A 17,666-nucleotide genomic window follows, 5' to 3' on the forward strand; every position below is an offset into this window, starting at 1 on the left:
GTACTTCACCCTTCACCCAAAAATGATGCCACTAACACACTCACAGTATTATTTGACCATTGGATTGTCAAGTTTGGAATACCAGTTATTTTACGAACAGATAATGGAAATGAATATATTAACGCAGAATTCACACATTTCTGTCGTACATATAATGTATATTTCAAACCACGTACGCCATATGAACCGTGGTCTAATGGAATCGTTGAAAATAGTAATCGCCCATTAAACACATTTCTTTTCACTTTCTTAGACTCACAATATGACACGTGGTCACAGAAAGTAAAAATATTTCCGTTTACATTCAATTCACAACTTAGAACCAAAATGAACCTTTCACCATATGAACTTTTATTTGGTCAAAAACCAACGAAACCTATAATGTTCAATCTATCTTCCACTACAGATAGCTCCGGAAACTGTTAACCCAAAAAAAAATCCCCTTGTAAATTTTTCCTAAACCTACACATAATTGACCACTTAGGTCATTAGCCACAAATTAAAAATCTACAAACAGTAACCTTTTGCACATTGGTTTCTTAACCGTGAAAAGATGCACTCGGAAGTCTATAATGAAAAACACAATTATTTAAACCAAAATAAGCAATTACCCACATACAAAAACCGCCGTTTCGGAACGGCAAAACCACTCAAAATAAATACTTATGTTTTAGTTGTAAATAAAACTACACAAATTGGAATATCGAAAAAGATACAAGCACGAAAAGTTGGACCTTACAGAATCATTGACACTCCTACATTAGTCACATAAAAACTAGAGGATTTTCAGGTAAACAAATCACTCGGAATGGAAATATTATAGCACCATATTACCCAAAGAACTCTTCGTTCAAGAACAAATGGAGAAATACTTCTCGGATAATTCATTCTCAAAGCTCCAACCTAAAAAACTTACCAAGTCGAAATCAGTCTCGTTTAGTCTAGACTATTCAATTTTATCATCCACAGATAACCTTTCCCCCAGTTACTTTGTAACCCGTCTGAAATAACCGAACACACTACAGAGTCTTTACTCCACAATCAAAAATTTCAGCTTCACGAATATTGAAGATTTAAAAACATTCACACTTCACTATTAAATACACACTACATCACTCCTCTCGCTTCAAATAGCCGAATACAATTTAGCATAACACCCTAATTAGCTAGTAAATATAAACCCAACAAAAATACAATTCCCTCGTTTTTTTATACGAGAGGGATAATTCGGATACTACTCACTCACTCGGATAATTCGGTTCCTTCACTCCTCTCCCCCTTAAAACAATTACTTTCATTGGGAAAGTTAATTAAAACCCTTAGAATAGTAAACAAAACACACGGACTATCTCTTCTTCTGCTACCCTAGCAGAACCACAAAAACCCCTTCATCAGGAAATGAAAAGAAGTGAATTACAGGCCATTCCCCACAATAATAATGGAAGGGAAATTAACTAAAAATTAAGTTAATAACCGACCTACAGCTCGGTCTGTGAACAATTCCCTATTCTCATTTATTTGCCAAGATATGATTCGGTAACTTTTTTGTACGCGACTAAAAAATCGTGGTCAGCCAATGTCAGATCGTCCAATATCACTTCACAACCCACAACTCTCTCGACTTAGTTGCTTCTCTCTCTCTCATCAATTTTCTCTCGAAATCTTTCTTTCACACTAACTACTAAATTTCTTTCTCACTCTCTTCTACACTCTTTCTAACCTTTGAAAGATTTCTAAAACACCTTTCACTTCATACACTTGGAAAACATCTCTTTTTCTAAGTTCTTTAAAACTCACCTCTTCTCTTGAATTCAAAAAGAACTCTCACACAGTACAGTTCTTATTTCGACAGGACATCAGTAGCCTATTGACAACCACTATTGTCTCAAGTAGCACTTCAGCTGAAACAGCAGAAGTCCTCACTATAATCCTCTCCTTTCAGTCTCACAGCACTGAAAGAATCTCTCTCTTCAATACTAAACAAGTATCCACAGTTTTCCATTCAACCAATAAGTTTTGCGAACACAGATAAAACAAGTAGTTCAGATTTGCCTCAGACAATTCACACTGTTTCAAATATTAACGAAACCACATATGATATTAGCCAATTTTCGGACACTTTTATTTTTGATCCAATCAGCTCTCAATTTTCTTCACCTACTCCGTCACAAATTGCAAATAATCCCTTTAATCCGCCACAAGGACCAATAACAAATTTTGAATGTTTATTGTCACAAGCACATTGGAATCTCTCTTTTAATATAGTCAATTCATCACCCTCATTTCAAAATTCACTACCACTCGTTATACACGGTTACTACCACCGGGTACACTACCCATTATAACTCTTAGCTCAAATTCACCTAAAACAGACCCAGATCAACACTCTCCCATTTTATTGAGAAACAACCTGATACGACAAGAACCTACCCAACTCTACCATTAAAATTAGATCCTAAATTTATAGTTCCCCCACCCGCCCTTTTTGAAGACCATATCAACGTTGAACAATTACATAATTGGGCCAAACAAAGAACATCTAAATCATATAAGATAAGAACAGTACAAAAACAAAGAGCTCACGAATTATTTAAACAATCAAAATTCATTTTCTCTGTTGAAAATGTTGTCGAACAAGACAAACCTATTTTTCACCCATAAGCAGCAGCACCGCCTATCTTTAGAGTTAAAATAAACGCATCACCCTTTATTTGTCACAAAATACACTACAAGTTTGACAGATACACGAAAAACAACGCAGGATGTTTTATCTTCTATAACCCACACTCTGGATTTCCTAACACATGCCCACAACAAATCTAATTTTCATATTACTTAATCTATTCTTTTCATGTCCACTCCCAATAAAACAACTAATTAAAATTGACCAAGACAATATCTCCACGCCCAAAACAAGTTTACAGGATCTTGACGACACACACTATGATTGTTCCCCAAAGCATATCACAAATATGCAGTATTATAATCTCAATAAAATTGGCGAATTTAAGATTAAACCAGCTGATTTTTAAATCCTCCCCGCGCAATAACAAATCTTCTCACAAATTTGAACACTGCAAAAATGCGCTTACGCTATCACGCTAAACTTAGCGACAAAGAAAGTTTTTGTCGCAAAATTGCACTCAAACGAGGTTTTAGGTTTGATCACGTTAAATGGTATATTAATAATATGAAAAGACCTTTCTTCGCCACAGAAATTGAAAATCGTAGAGAACTTGCACACGTTGGTCTCATAAGTAAAAACAACTACCGCTCTCAAATGATACAATATGATGTATTAGATGAACCCCCCTTGCAAGCAAATATTGAAGAAAAACAAGGCCGTTTTCACCTAGACCGCTTTAGACCCTTTGCTTTCCAACACGGAAGCATGGTCTAAAATCCACGCTATCGTAATTGGATTCCTAATGCCACAGATATTCCTTGGGCTAAATGTCCCGGTAAAGACCCAGAACACGAATATCACGTCATCCACACACACTAGGATGGTCACTTCAAATAACTAACATCACCCTCGCCTTTGATATGGCCTCAGAACACATGTACTATGGCCAAGTTTGCATTAAATGCGACCTAGAACGCGGCCACTGTCCTCCAAATCACGCTATTAAAGCCACAGTAATTTGGGAACCCGAAAATCACTGTCGTATTATTGATGTTGGTAGATCACACGCACGTTTGATCAAACTTCAAAAACGATTCTTCATTGAAACACTTGAAAATAATAAAACTAATTCTGGTCACAGACACATGCCACATATGTACTCTAGCCGTTTTCAAAAACACCTTTATGATGAATCTGCACTTTCACGTTTCGAGGTTCTCACAAAACCTTTCTATAAATGTAATGAAGATCGCACATAATATGCCACTCAATATCAAGACATACTTATTCAATACAAAGAAGATTTATTTTGTTTCGGGAAAACCGTCACCAGACTTTGATAACACGCACATAACAGTCCCTGAAGGACCACCCTTCTTAACACCATACAAAAAAGCAAATATCCGTGATGGATATAAAATCCCACAAGAATCTAAACTATATTCGTATCAGAAAAGTATGAATGATTCAGGAAACAAAACTGGTTGGGCGCAGTTCACCCTAATGTCCAAATCGATGCGAAACTTGACTACACGATCAGTCGAGTCTTGCTCGAAATGGATCAAACAAGCCTAAACATTTAGAAAAAAATATGTGATTTAGACCGCGATTTAAAACAAACCGCTTTTAATCTACTTACACAAAAATTTCCTCTCGTTGGCGATATCATTACAGGACAGCGACATACATTCGCTACACTCAAAAGTCAAAACTTAACTTCACTCTTTCAATGTAAAGTCGTTTCATCACCACCCTATGTATTAGAAAATCAATGTTTTGATTTTATTCATATATACTACGAAAGTAAATTACAATTTTTTGACCAAGTCACACGGAAAACCTTCCCTTGGTCTATTAAAGCACCATGTAAACCTGAAAATTTTGATAAACAAATTTCACGATGGCGCAATCCTCCCCACAGCCACAGTGTGTGGATACAGCTAATTATGCGCTGGTGAACCCACTGCCTTCACCCGCCACTTCCTTTTTCAGCTCAGGTGATTTCCACCTGTACATAGACAGTGACACGAGCTCACCCTCAGTTCCTACAGGACCTCCTAGCTCGTCACAGGAGCCGCTCCTCCAGGGAACTAGCCAAGTGTCACAGACACCTCCACTCTTCTCGACTGCGCACAGCAATCTCTACACTACAACACCCATCTCACCAGCCAACTATTCATTCTTGGGCTGATGAAGTGGGACAATCAGGAATTTGTCATCGAAACTGTCATCCCCAACTGGACATAGTCTGGCGGGATTCGTGGAGCACGACCACGATCTCAACCACTGGTGTATCCACCACCAGCCTTACCCACTTCACACCTACAACGCCCAGCCGTATCCTCACCGCGGTACGAGCCGACTATACCACCCCTCAGGGCACAGTCCTACACCACACTTGGGCTCACTGTCCCCCAAACTCGAGACACACTGATCTCAAAAACTCAAAAAATTTGTTATACTTTTTTTCTTTTCTCTATTAAATATTCATTTTTCTTTGTTTAATTATATCTCTCCTAACTTTATTTCTATTCCACAAGACCGAAGATTAAGATCAGTTCTTTTTCTTATTTCCCCCGGTTGGGACCTACTATAAGAAGTTCTTCAATTTAACTAATAGATTTTATAGGAAAAGTAGCTCACACAGAAGCTAAAAGATGGATTTCCACCAGAAGGTAAGCTGGTAAATCGGACTGGTTCAAACCTTGTACCAAGTGGAGATAAACAGAAATCACCCTGTACAAACCAGACAGAGAATACATAGTACATCAGCGATCCTCCAACAGGGAACAAATCCTTACTCCTTGACAGTGAGAGCAGTTGGACCTACTCAAACAGGATAGGCGTCACTGTCTAGTACACCCTGTGACTGGCACCCTTACTGGTTCTACAATCAGAATGAACCCCTTCACTGACGACACTGGTCACTACTTCACTGACCGGGATTCCAAACGACGACACAAGTCACAACCCACTTCAGAGAGGAAACAACTCATCACTCCCCAACTTCCCCTACCCTTCAACGAGGATGACACATTCAACCTATTGCAGCTACAAGTCACAGATTCGGATTTGAAACTCTCAACCCCGGATGGATGTAGCAGTAGAAATACTGAATGTGTACCTTCCACCAATCAGAGACTGAGAAGACACTATTCTCTTTTAAATAGAGAGAACTCTGGTAGCTATAGTCAGTCTGTTAGTTAGATACACTATGTGTATACCATTGACTCGGGAGCTATACTTCTTAACCACCGTAATAATAGGAGTTTACTCTCAGTGTTTTACAGAGTCGGTTAGTCTTAGAGAGACATAGGTGAGTCTACTTCGCGCGCCGAATAAAGTAGCCCTAGCTCTATATACCTTGAGGCTGTAAAAGGAGCCACATCGGGTCTGCCTTAGCATGTCTTCAACTGCTTATTCCACTGCCCCAACTGTCACCTAATTCTTTGATGTTTCTTGTGAATTTAATTTAGATTGATTAAACGGTGGAAAGCAAATTCGGTGAATTTTTGTAAGAAATGCGTTGAATTTCGCGGTGAACTTTTGTAAGAAATGCGGTGATTTTTTTCACCGCATTCACCGCTTTCAACGCATTTGTTATAATAATTGGCCAGAAAATTCGATGCGGTGGATTTTTTTTTACTAAAGGAGGCGAATTTTGCGGTAGATTTTTGTAAGAAATGCGGTGAAATATGGTGAAATATTTTTTTCACCACATTCACCGCAATCACCTCATTTCTTACAACAATTCACTGCAATCACTGCATTTCTTACAAAAATTTTATTCGAGGTCATTTACTCGAGCCGGGTCATTTTTGGAAAAGTGAAACTGATTGCATCATTCACTGTAACCAGTAAAAGTCCTCTTAGGATCCTTAACTCAGACACATTTTTTGCAAAATTACTATATATGTATGCTGAGTTAGCTAGTTTTTTTATGTTTTGTATGAATTGCCTTGAAGAGTTGTCGAAATCTTAATTTCCGATGATTTGAAACATTAATATTTTGAGAGATCTGAGAGATCTTTGAGACGGGCTGCATTATAAGTGTTGCATAAATCAATAGGTCGAGATGACAAGCGAAAAAAAAATTCTAGAACAAAAATGTCAATGCAAAATTACGCATTAAAAAGATAGAAACACAAGATCACCATAATTACTTCAAACCTCATTCGAGAGCAATTAAAGACAATCAGGCAAATGTTGGTAGTACAAATTTTTGCGTAAAATATCAGCAGGACTAACAAAATTGCTAAAAATTTTATCAGGAAAATTGAGAACAAAACTAAAACCTAGCCGGCAGATTGCCGAAAAATAGTCAAGACTGACGCTTGCGGCCATCCATGAATTGAAACAACTGAAGAAACAAGATAGGCAGATTAACCAAAGTCCATTAGTAGACCACTAGAATTTTTGGGTCAAATACGTACTGTCATTTTTATGAGACAAATTCGCTCTATATTGAAAAAGGCCTAAAAGAGCTTTTTCAAAACTGATTTTCGAAATCAAAAACTCAAGACTAATACTCAAGAATAAGGGCATATAAGTTTAGCACTACTTAGATGCACACTATTGATCTTTAACAAGTAAATGTTTATAAAATAAAGTTCCACAAGTGAGTTCAGAAGTCATTTTTTTGAGTGAGGTAAGTCACGCAGTCGACCTAAAAGAAGAAATGACGTCACGAAGACAAATTTTAATTGCAAAGCAGTAGACGTCACTGAAGTCATTAAAAGAATCAGGGTATGAAGAAACAAAAATCTTTTAGACGAATTAAAAAACATAGCAGGACAAGTCCTGACGAACAATTCAGTGAATTTTCATTGACTAAACAAAAAAACTAGACCTGGAATGAACTATGAATGGATTGGGAAAACCATTTAGAAAAAAAATGCAATCCAAAAAATTGAAAAAACAGTAAAAATTTAAGTGAAATTGCCGCATGTGAACAAAAAACCACTAGCGAGAAAGCGAATTTTTATTCAAACGCCGTTTTTTTCACTCTACTTTAATATTAGAGCAAAAAAAAAATCACGCCGCAAAACCACTCGCTTTTTAGCTCCACTTCTTGGTTCGGCCTGACCAAAATAACCACTCCAATTTGACTACAATAATTTTGAAAATGTGTGAACAGATCTTAAAAAAAGACAGCGCCCCAATACAATTCAAATTCTTTAAATTGTAAAAACATAGCATGACAAGTCCCGACGTACAATTCAAAGAATTTTCATTGACGAACCAGAAACTAGACCTAGAGCGGACTATGAGTGAACTGGAAGAACCTTTTCCCAAAAATCAGATAAAAAAATGAAAAAAGAAACAGAAAGTCAATGTCAAGATGCCGCATGTGAACAAAAAACCACTAGTGAGAAATGAACATTTGGTTCAAACAAAAAACGTGGGCCTAGAATGAACTTTCAATGGGCTGGAAAAGCCATTAAGAAAAAAATCAAATCCAAAAAATCGAAAAAACAGTAAAAAGCAAAATGATATTGCCGCATATGAGCAACAAAACCTCTTAGCGAGAAGACGAATTCAAACACCGTTTTCTCACTCTACTTTAAAATTAGAGCGAAAACAGTTCACGCCGCAAAACCACTCGCTTTTTCGTTTCACTTCCTGTTTCGGCGTGAAAATCACAACTCCAATTTTACTATAAAAATCATGAAAATGTGTGGACTTAAAAAAAGACAGCTCCTCAAAAAATTTCAAACTCCTTGAATTGTAAAAATTCGGAGCGCAATAATAGCAACCTGGAATTGCAGACAAGGCTATTAATAACACATCATGTCTTATGTTTTATGAAAAAGACAAGACTATCAGTAACACTTGAGCCATCTTAAGTGTTGTGAATACTCAACATAGCCGGCCAATTGCCTGATAAATATCTGCCGTTGACGTGTTAAAAACTATTCTAATCTGCGGTTTCATTTAGATTCTTAAACTATACTTAGTTAAGCTTCTCAAGCAAAAGCTTATAAGCTTGATACTGATGTCAGCTAGCAATCGCTCTAATGAACGTTGCACTGTGACTTAATGCACAATGACTTAATTAACGGGCTTTATAGGTTTAATTATGCCTTTTTTTGATTTTGCCCCTTTGACTCTGGCATTTTTCACTAGATTGCGTAATTGAATGCGTGACAAAAGGTAAAATCCATTCAGCTGAAACAGTGAGTGAGGTAATTCAGAAGTCAAGAGTGAAAGTCGTGAATTCGAGCCTGAATCAGAAATCAAGCGTGAAATCAGAAGTCAAGCGCGAAAAGAGAATTAAAAAAGTATGAAAATACAATTCAAAGAATTAGCAGCGAATAAACAAAAAATTAGACATAGAATGGATAATGAGTGAATCGGGAAAATATTTATAAAACAATCAGATCAACATAAGAAAAACATAAAATCAAGCCTAGAATGAGCTATGAATTGATTGGGAAAACACCACTAGGAAAAGAATCCGATCCAAAAAATAAAAAAACAGTAAATAATCAATGTGAAATTGACTCAATTGAACAACAAAAGCGCTAGCAAGAAAGCGAATTTTAGTGCAAACACCGTTTCCTCACTCCACTTTAAAATTAGATCAAAAAAACTGAACACCGCAAATCCAATCGCTTTCTCCCTCCAATTCTTGTTTCGGTGTGACAAAAATCACAACTCCAATTTTACTATAAAAATCATGAAAATGTGTGGACTTAAAAAAAGACAGCTCCTCAAAAAATTTCAAACTCTTTGAATTGTAAAAATTAGGAGCGCAATAATAGCTACCTGGAATTGCAGACGCGGCTATTAATAACACATCATGTCTTATGTTTTATGAAAAAGACAAGAATATCAGTAACACTTGAGCCATCTTAAGTGTTGTGAATACTCAGCATAGCCGGCCAATTGCCTGATAAATATCTGCCGTTGACGTGTTAAAAACTATTCTAATCTGCGGTTTCAGTTAGATTCTTAAACTATACTTAATTAAGCTTCTCAAGCAAAAGCTTATAAGCTTGATACTGATGTCAGCTAGCAATCGCTCTAATGAAGGTTGCACTGTGACTTAATGCAAAATGACTTAATTAACGGGCATTAGGGGTTTAATTATGCCTTTTTTGATTTTGCCCCTTTGACTTTGGCATTTTTCACTAGATTGCGTAATTGAATGCGTGACAAAAGGTAAAATCCATTCAGCTGAAACAGTGAGTGAGGTAATTCAGAAGTCAAGAGTGAAAGTCGTGAATTCGAGCCTGAATCAGAAATCAAGCGTGAAATCAGAAGTCAAGCGCGAAAAGAGAATTAAAAAATTATGAAAATACAATTCAAAGAATTAGCAGCGAATAAACAAAAAATTAGACATAGAATGGACAATGAGTGAATCGGGAAAATATTTATAAAGCAAGCAGATCAACATAAGAAAAACAGAAAATCAAGCCTAGAATGAGCTATGAATTGATTGGGAAAACACCACTAGGAAAAGAATCCGATCCAAAAAATAAAAAAAACAGTAAATAATCAATGTGAAATTGACTCAATTGAACAACAAAAGCGCTAGCAAGAAAGCGAATTTTAGTGCAAACACCGTTTCCTCACTCCACTATAAAATTAGAGCAAAAAAACTTAACACCGCAAATCCAATCGCTTTCTCCCTCCAATTCCTGTTTCGGTGTGATCAAAATCACCACTCAGATTTGACTTCACATGAAAATTTTTGAACAGATCTTAAACAAAACATCGCTGGAAGCATTCCGGAAAAAAACTCAAAGGAAAAAGCCGCCGCCCCTAACTAACATAAAGCTTATACTAAAGATTGACTACAATAACTAACATCATGTTTATCCTACTGAAAACAAACTAATCAATTTAAAATATGGAAGTGAAAAAAAACAATGAAAAAGTATGTGATCAGCAAAAAACGATAAAGCATGTGATGAATACTTCACATTGAGTTGCAAGTTAAAAAAACAATTTTGGCGAACACCCATGCGATACTTTTAAATTAATTTTGTTGAACCTCTGCAAATTGAGAGAAGACCCAAAACAAAGCTTTCCAGTAGATAAACGGAAGTAAGAGAAAGGAAATAAAGAAGAAACCCAAAAACTTTGCAAGAAATTTTAGCCACAAAAATATGGATCAATTGCCCCTCTGCTTAATCCAAATCATTATTTTAAAAACTTTAATACTTCTTCCGGTCAAGTGTCCGCAATCCAAATCAATGTCGATTTATAAAAGTAAAACAAAGAACAAAAAAATAAAACAAACGCAAGAAATTTGTAATATCTGCCACTGAAAATTGCACTCCATAAATTCCAACAACACCTCTACAAAAATTTTTACTCAAAACTAGAACTGTAAAAATTAGCAAAAAGCACACAATCAGAAGATTTTACCAAAAAAATAGCAAAAAAAGAAACTTTGCTGAAATCTGCATAAACATTACTCAATTAACTTTATCAAAAAGACTCACAAATAAAATTAAGACCATCAACATGCAAAAAAACAGGAAATTGGTCTATAGGTACCCCTAAATGCTATAAATACTTGAAGAAGAGAAACGGCATACAAAAACAATTTGAGGAAAAATCTATAACAAATTTCAGCATTGTTGATTTCACGATAACAGAGAGAGCTAAAAAATTTCATTGGAACACATGGAGTATTAAAAAGCTTCCAAGACAATAGGCAGATAAAATAGGATAAGAGGCATTTCTAGGATAGGAAAAGAAACAAAAACAGCAAAAAATGATAAAAACTTATTAAAAATTTCTCAGATTATTATTTTTTTTTCTTAACAAAAAATGTTTAATATCATAAACATAACCAACTAACATTGGGTGAATTGTTCTCAAGCAACCCGGCGAGCAGTTGGTTTTGTCAGTAGCTAACCACTGTTTAGCGAGGCTAGCTTTAGGTCAATTGAAGGGGCGTAAAGTGAGCGCAGCGGGGTTGCATCGCAGTGGTGGTGCAAAAATGGATTGGGGAACTGATGTGAGGGCGGGGTGGGTGGGTGGGATCAATTTATAAAAACCGCTCTTCAAACAAAAATATAGGCCAACAAAAATATAGGTCTGTAAAAGGTTTTAGGAGAACTTTAAGCAAACTCGGCGCTACCTCTTTATCCCGTTTCTGAAGACGAAAATCATATGGGTCAGCCGAAAAAACGGCCAAGCAAAAAATTGCGCAAAAGAGAAAAACAGTACTGATAAATTTGTTAGAAATTGCCTTATAACATTTCTACTGTAACCCATTGTTTATTAGGATCAGAGATGATGACATTAGGCCACATAACATCAGCTGAAGTGCGGCATCAACAAAAAATTTAAGGAAAGAGAAGAGAGAGAGAGAGAGAGAGAGAGAGAGAGACAGAGAGAGAAAGAGAGAGAGAGACAGAGAGAGAGAGAGAGAGAGAGAGAGAGAGAGAGAGAGAGAGAGAGAGAGAGAGAGAGACATATAGAGATAGAGTGTGAGAGAGAAAATCTGAACGAGAAAGAGAACGAAAGAAACTCCAGACGATAGAGAGAGAGAGAGAGAGAGAGAGAGATCAAGAAATAATTTTCATAATGAGACTCTACTCTAGAAAATCTAGTTTTCTAGCATTGTTAGTAAAAAACAATCAAGAAGAAAAAGTTTAGCAGTAACCTATTTGTCTCAAAAAACTTGAATCTAAGTAACTCATTAGTCCACTGAGTCTCAAAAAACCTGAATAGTGACTATAAATATCAAAATATTGAAAAATGGCAAAAATTGTCAAAGAATAATAAACATTCGTGATGTTAAGGTTTTGCAAAACATTGAATTACATCTAGAAATTATATATTAAGTAATTCCCAAACGCTGGTTGAGGTTCCTTAGTTTTATCAAAAAAAAAAGTTTTATCAAAAAATTGCTCAAATTTGTGACTATTCCATGACCAATAACATAGCCGGCAGGTTGCCGGAAAAGCTGCGAAAAAATAGACCTGCGTGCCATATAACAGAGATAGAAACCGATACAGATCTAAACTGAAAAAAAAATCGACGCCGCTCAAAAAAACTAGGTAAAAAACATTCAGCGGTAAAACAATAAAGCTTGTTAAAATTCATTCCGCAGAAGCCTCTTATTAGGGACTTTTACTGCACAAATGAGTTCCTTTGACCTTAAAAAAAATCAAATTAAACTTAAGTTTTAAAGTGCACAAGTCATTTTATTGAGTGAGGTAAGTCACGTATGATCAAAATCTAATCACGCAAATAACCTAAAAACTTTTGCTAAAGCGAGTGAGAAATGACGTCACGCGCGCAAATGCCGTTAGTGAGAGGAAGAAGTCATTCAGAAAATTTTGACTTTTTCAGCTTTGCTGTGTGAACAAATGTAAAACGAAAAAAGAGCGGCAGACGACGAAACAAAAAAAAACCAAGAGCACCGCAAAATAGCTTCGCTCAGCTTACAGCTTCGCAGCTATAAAAAAGTTGTCATTAACTTATTATCAATTCCCCTTGGAGGATTTCTGACCCCCGGGTCTGAAAAGACCTGAATTAGGAAATATAAAGCTCAAAAAATTTGAAAAAATTGCACGTTTTGTCAAAAAATTGCTAAAATTCGTGATGTTAAAATGTTGAAACCATTCCATTACCATTAGAAACCATGAAGTAACCTATTAATAAAACCTTGAGGAGGCTCATTGACACTTTGGGCTAATAAAAATCCAAAAAATGACAAAACTTTTAAAAACTTGAAAAAACTGTAAATTGTTCAGAAAAGTAAAAATTTGCTTGTTTTCAGCGAGCGGTTTTTTTGTCAGTAGCTAGAAAGGGGGGGAGGGGGTACACTGAGGGCTGATGTTTGGGGGCTGGAGCAACAGTGGGGTTGGGAGGGGGTAAAACCGCGCGAGGGGAGCAATAGTCGGGGGGTCATCAGTGGAGGGGTCTGCAACCTATAAGAACCACCCTTCACACCATAAGTATAACTCGTCAAAACAGTTTGAGCTGAAACAGAGCTGAGTTTCTCTAAGAGCACTTATTGTTCACTGGGCGCTGCCTATTTATCCCGTTTTAGAGTACAAAAGTCAAAAGCATGGGACGATAAATCGGTTAAGCCAAAAATCGCATAAAAAAGACCGACAGGACTAATACAATTTCTACAAATTTCGTTTAAGAGCAATTAAAAACTGTATTCACTTGTTATTACAATTTTCGTCACAACTCAAATTCTCGCTCCCTCGAAGACAGGGGATTGAACAAAAAACCATTCTCTTTTCGCACCACTCTTCAGATTTGTTCAGCACACAAACCACTCCAAAATTTTTTACGCGTTTCATTTCTTACTTCAAAAATCACTCCGACGAAAAGGATTTAAATATTGGACTTCTCCGATGCTCCTCTTTGAGTCCTGAAAAAGACAGCGTTCCAATACAATTCAAGTTCTTTGAATTGTAAAAAGGAGAACGCCTAAATAATAGCCGTTGGAGGCTGACGGCGGTTATTAATCACCCAAAGCATATAATTTAGTAAAAGTCAATTTATCGGTCATGTGTCTGATCAGAGATGATTTTGAGCGCAATAGGTGGGGACAGTGGTCCTGAAATTATTGTCTGCACAACTAACGTACGAAAGTCTGGGTAGTGGTCGAACTTTTCTGATGCTGGGATAAAAGGTCACTGTGGTATATGAATCTCAAATCGGGTACAGAAGTGACGGTGTATTAATGAGAAGTTAAAAATTTTACTTAAATTCTTAATCTAACTTTCGGCGTCTTCTTGTACTGAGTTATTTGCATTATCAGCCTCGGTTGTATCTCTTGCTCTTCTCCGGCCATGTCTACCCCCTGCATTATGGGGGCTTTCCCGTGCCTCTTCAGCAACAGCAGCAGCTTTGTCATCGGGCGATGCGGGTGTTTCACTCTCTTCACTGTCCTCTGATTCGTCGTCCACTCTGTATTGATACCTTAAAAAATTTTAGCTATTTTAATTAAACAATCCTTTTCCCACACCTTACACAAAAGGTCGAAAAAGAATCATGACCAGTTGTGTGCCGGACAATATCCGGCGGCGACGTCCACCCCACTGACACCCTTTGTGATTCAAACAGTTACAAAAAAATATTCCCGACAGTCTAACATTTTCTAAGTGTCAAAGTATGTTCAATTTCTTTTCCTGCAATTTTAGTTGACTCAATAATTGTGGTTAATTCCCCGGGTTGAAGTTTGTTGTTGAAGTTTTCTTTGTTTTCATACAAGGATCATATATGATTTCATACTGTCCATACTTGATTTCTTAGTACGATCCTTGTATGAAACCAAAGAAATCATATATGATCCTTGTACGATTACCAAGAAATCATATATGATCCTAGTACGAATACCAAGAATCCTACATTTTTTTTCGAAAATATCTCAACATTTATGTTCTTTTTGTTTTTATTCGGTAGGGCTTCACCTATTTGATACCCCGGCATTACATTGTGATCCGCCAAAAGACCCTAACGTACAATATCATTTGCAAAGTTGGTCACTAAATAAAAGAGTAAGTCCAACTAAATAACAAAACTTTTGACATACTCTGAAACCAGTTTATACTTATAAAAGCTCATTTATAAAAAATAATCACGAAAATTTGCAAATAACCTTAAATTCGTTTTCTGAATATGTTCAAACCACAAAGTTATTCTTTTAGCGCACACAAAGAACTAAATGTGGATTGCAAATGCGAAATAATAATTTAAAAAGTCCTTTGACTACATTATACGAGAATTTGTGGCAACAGTCAATGTTTTATGTGTCTTATATGACCTTGCATGATTTCCAAGAAATTTTAAGAACTTCAATAGAAAATAAAAGTTATGCAGTTTTTATTCTTTGAAATTCTTTGTATGATCTCTGTATGATTTCTAGGAAATCATATATGGTCCTTGTATGACTACTAAGAAACCATACAAATCATATATGACATAGTATGATTACTAAGATTCATATATGACCTAGTACAAAATCAAAGAAAGTTGTATGATCCTTGACCCGGGTCAGCCACTAAACTGGTGAACAAAAAGTTTGATACTAATAGCAATTAGTGGCATACTCTAAAGAACTTTGACGACTTTACGCACTAAGTCTTTAAACGACAAATCTCCTAGGAAATCATATATGGTCCTTGTATGACTACTAAGAAACCATACAAATCATATATGACATAGTATGATTACTAAGATTCATATATGACCTAGTACAAAATCAAAGAAAGTTGTATGATCCTTGACCCGGGTCAGCCACTAAACTGGTGAACAAAAAGTTTGATACTAATAGCAATTAGTGGCATACTCTAAAGAACTTTGACGACATTACGCACTAAGTCTTTAAACGACAAATCTTAGTTCCCGGTCTTTACTGGTTTTTCCCGTTTTTTTATCCCTAAAAAGAACTAGGAATGGGCTCGAAAAGCAGTTAGAAGATCCAATAAAAAAGTCAAAGTGCCGCAGGTGCACAAAAACGAATTTTTGTTCGAACATCGTTTTCCAACTGAAATTTGAATTTAAACTGCAAGTTAGAATGAAAATAAATCACTCGCCAAAAAAAACACTTGCTTTTTCGCTCAAATATCAGTTTTGCCAAATTTAAAATCGTAACTGTAATTTGATTTAGAGAAACATACTCTACAGATTGTCGAAAAATTGCCGTCATTGTTTCACATAACCCCGACAATGATTGACAGAACACAAGAAATGGAAAAACTGATATATGTACGAAAAAATAAAAAAAGCTAACTATTTTGAATTCAACCCACTATTAGACGTACTCGTGCCTCCCGTTAAGGGGATAAAAGTGTTATTATCAAAACCAATAAGCATTAGAGATGGTAATTAGGACTTATAAGAACAAAGTTCATTTAGCGGGCACGGGTTACGTGTTTATCCCTCTCTATTCTTGATTTAATCTTTGCTACGTCGTTAATTTTAGATTTAGATTACTAAGTAACTGCTGTCTAAAACATTTTGAGCAGAATGGGATTAGAATGAAACTGCTCATTTTCACGCAAAATGTCGAACATACCCGGCAGATTGCCGGAAAATAGCCGCCGTTGATTCCAATAAGCACGATTGGGATTGAAAGAATAGAAGATATTGAAAAAAAAAGATTTTTGTACAAAAACATTTTTTTAAGTCCGATTTATTTTGATGGCATTTCGTAGTTGAAGATAACGTACTTCTGTTTCTTAGAGAGAGGCTACAGGGGCTACTATCAATACCAATAAGCATTAGAGATGGTAACTAAGACTTATAGTAACGACATTCAAAAAGCGGGCATCTAAAATTGGGCTTTATGGGTTTATCCCGTTTCTACTTCTGACTTCAATTTTTTATACTGACTCTGTTCATTTTGAATTGCTTTGCTGAGCAACTGATGTTCAAAATCACTTTTAGCAGAATGAGAGAAGAGAGAAACTAGTCTAGAGAAGTCAAAAAGATATCACGCAAAATGTTGAAAAAGCGGCAAAATGAGGTAAAGCGAAAAATTTTTTTATTCGACGAAGTAAAAAAAAAAAAATAGGAACGCTATAATAGCCGGCTGAGAAGATGAGGCGGCTATTAAATACCCGGCAGATTGCCGGAAAATAGCCGCCGTTGATTCCAATAAGCACGATTGGGATTGAAAGAATAGAAGATATTGAAAAAAAAAGATTTTTGTACAAAAACATTTTTTAAGTCCGATTTATTTTGATGGCATTTCGTAGTTGAAGATAACGTACTTCTGTTTCTTAGAGAGAGGCTACAGGGGCTACTATCAATACCAATAAGCATTAGAGATGGTAACTAAGACTTATAGTAACGACGTTCAAATAGCGGGCATCTAAAATTGGGCTTTATGGGTTTATCCCGTTTCTACTTCTGACTTCAATTTTTTATACTGACTCTGTTCATTTTGAATTGCTTTGCTGAGCAACTGATGTTCAAAATCACTTTTAGCAGAATGAGAGAAGAGAGAAACTAGTCTAGAGAAGTCAAAAAGATATCACGCAAAATGTTGAAAAAGCGGCAAAATGAGGTAAAGCGAAAAATTTTTTTATTCGACGAAGTAAAAAAAAAA

General features: G+C 36.1%; 1 protein-coding gene across 1 annotated transcript in view; it reads right to left on the minus strand.

Annotated features, from left to right (window-relative positions):
- Positions 1-17,666, minus strand: part of LOC142338395 (uncharacterized) — a 239,615-nt gene that overhangs the window by 211,819 nt on the left and 10,130 nt on the right. Inside the window, exon 2 of the mRNA XM_075388151.1 lies at positions 14,334-14,533. Within this exon, the coding sequence (XP_075244266.1) occupies positions 14,334-14,533 (200 nt within the window). The remainder of the gene's footprint in view (positions 1-14,333; positions 14,534-17,666) is intronic.

Source organism: Convolutriloba macropyga, chromosome 4, assembly GCF_964194025.1.
Source record: "Convolutriloba macropyga chromosome 4, txConMacr16.3, whole genome shotgun sequence".
In the NCBI taxonomy this organism is placed as follows: Eukaryota; Metazoa; Xenacoelomorpha; order Acoela; family Convolutidae; genus Convolutriloba; species Convolutriloba macropyga.